General features: G+C 41.2%; 1 protein-coding gene across 1 annotated transcript; it reads left to right on the top strand.

The window, feature by feature from the left end:
- Positions 1-208: 208 nt before the first annotated feature.
- Positions 209-2014, top strand: LOC103447115 (receptor-like protein 3). The gene has a single exon (XM_008386291.2). It carries the CDS (start codon positions 209-211, stop codon positions 2012-2014), a length of 1806 nt encoding a protein of 601 aa, XP_008384513.2.
- The last annotated feature ends 768 nt before the right edge of the window (positions 2015-2782 follow it).

The following is a 2782-nucleotide window of genomic DNA, read 5'->3' as shown; positions in this document are numbered from 1 at the left end:
TTTTCTCTATAAGTGGAAAGAAAAGACTTCAAAATTCAAACATTGCGCACAAGAATTCAAACCATCACCTAATTACCTTCTTCCCTTTGTTAATTTCTACCTCCCTTGCTCCAAACAAAGGAGTGTATATATACACCCGAAACGACGTGATCAATATAATTCCAGTATAGCCATAGCGAAAAACGTCAAGCCGGAAGCTAGTCGCGTAATGCCTTATGAAGTCCTCTCCCTGTTTTTTGTGTTGTCCACTTTCATTTCTACAAACCATGCTTGCAAGGAGGCAGATCACAACTCTCTTTTGTCATCCTTCGATACATCTTCTTCTTGTTTAAATTGGTCTTCCACTGATTGTTGTCACTGGGAAGGCATCGCTTGTGATGTCGATGGTAGGGTAACACATGTTTCGTTGCCCTCTAAGAGGCTCCAAGGAAGCGTTTCTCGCACTCTTGGAAGCCTAACGCATCTTTCGCACCTCAATCTCTCCCACAATCGGCTTTCCGGTCCTCTGGAAGCTGGACTCTTCTTGTCCTTGAGTCGGCTTGGAATCCTTGATTTGAGCTATAACCTTCTCTCCGGAGAATTACCTTTGTTTCTATCATCTAGTTACATTCAAATAGTGGATTTGTCGAACAATCAATTCAACGGTACAATTCCTTCTTCATTCCTCCAGCATGCCTGGAATTTGAGCAGTTTGAATGTCAGCAAAAATCATTTTACAGGCCAAATACCTTCCCCTATCTGTCTTCATTCCTCTCCAGTTAGAGTCATCGATTTCTCCAACAACGATTTCAATGGTTCAATTCCTCTTGGACTAGGAAACTGTTCGAAATTGCAAATCTTTCGTGCGGGCTTCAACACTCTCTCTGGAACGCTTCCTAGTGATCTCTACAAAGCTCAGGCTCTTCATGAAATTTCGTTACCTTCCAATCAGCTTTTCGGTCGCATTAGTGACAACATTGTCAATCTCACCAGCCTCACAATCCTAGAGATTTACTTCAATCATTTGAGTGGCGCACTTCCTCTCCACATTGGGAAGCTCTCCAAATTAAAACGCATGCTCCTTCATTTCAACAATCTGGAAGGTCCTCTGCCCCCATCCTTGATGAATTGCACAAACCTTATTGAACTCAATCTTGGTTTCAACAGATTGGATGGAAATATCTCGGAGCTAAATTTTTCCAAACTTGATCAACTTATCAAACTTGATCTCCTGAGGAATTACTTCTTCGGCGTCCTACCAAAAAGCCTTTACTCATGCAAGTACCTAAAAGCAGTTCGCCTGAGTATTAATGATCTGGAGGGACAAATACAACCTGAGATTGTTTCGTTGAAATACCTATCCTTCCTTTCGCTTGGTAGGAACAGACTTACCAATGTCACCAGTGCTATACATATATTGATGCGTTTGGAAAGTCTCAGGGTGGTCGCACTTTCAAATAGTTTTCTAGGTGAAGAACTGCCAGATGGTGATGCAATGATTGGTTCTGGGTTTCAAAATCTCCGCCTTTTTAGCTTGTCAGACTGCCAACTTAGAGGATATATTCCTGTGTGGATGTCAAAGCTCAAGAAACTCAAAGTCCTTGATTTGTCTTCTAACAGACTCACAGGCTCAATACCTCCTTGGTTGGGAAGTCTTCCTAATCTTTTCTTCATAAACTTGGCAAACAACTCACTTTCGGGGGGAATTCCAAAGGAGCTTTTCTCACTACAAGCTCTTATATCCGAGAAGCCTTCCGCTCAGACAGATAGTGGTGATGTCGAACTACCTGTCTACACGTGTCGCACGAATACATCTGACGCATCTCTGCAGTACAACTATCTGTCCAACTTGCCACCAGCTATTGGCATCCGAAATAACAGTCTAAGTGGCAACATTCCCATTGAGATAGGGCGGTTGCAAAACCTTCACGAGCTGGATCTCAGCAATAACAACATCGTTGGCAGCATTCCGGACCAGGTATCTAAGCTCACATTTGGAAGAACTGAGGAGGATAGGATGTTTGGTGCTGGATAGAGTTTTACGACGACAGTTTATGTTTTGTTCGGTTTGAGTATGGAGCTTTTTGCAACGTAGTGCGAAATTTTTCTACAGGTCACACTAGTTGATAGAGGAGTAATGTGAACTGGTATTCAAAAGATTGAATATACGACATGATAAATTGTGCACCCTTAAGAAATTACTGCTTGCTTATCGAGACAATAAATGTGTGATCGATATCGCGGGCTGCCGACTGTGGTATCGATAACTTATTTGTTAGGTTCGTTAAGCAAGTGGGCAGGAAAACCCATCTATGGCAGTTACGGATTCACTATTGTTGGGGCTCGACTCAAAGACACACATGTTCTCGAAGTACATGACAATCGTATACTTGGGTGAAAACCACTTTCATCTTTCAGTTTTGATTTTCAATATAAGTATTTTAACTTCCTTTACTTTACTTATTTGTTTTTGGCATTGCAAATGTTTTTTTTGGGGGGGGGGGGGGGGGGGAGTACTTCAGTTTTTAGTTTTAAGTTTAGCACGAATTTTCGACCTATATGTTAGTACATGTCTATTTTGACGTTATCGTATTTTATGTACTTACTATTGACCTTAAGCTATTATATGTTTTCGACTTTATATCTTATTAAAGTATGTTCTCTACTTTTACACTGTTGGAGAAGAAAGCAAGAGTTTGGAGACATGATAGAGGATTTTGCAACCCGCTCGCGACAATGTGGCATATTCTCTTTGATGCACCCACTCTGACTTGATTTCTCTTTATACATATATTCTTCTTCC

The sequence above is a fragment of the Malus domestica genome, chromosome 11, assembly GCF_042453785.1.
Source record: "Malus domestica chromosome 11, GDT2T_hap1".
NCBI lineage: Eukaryota > Viridiplantae > Streptophyta > Magnoliopsida > Rosales > Rosaceae > Malus > Malus domestica.
The sequence above is the reverse complement of the archived record's forward strand: the minus strand, read 5'-3'. Positions and strand labels throughout refer to the sequence as shown.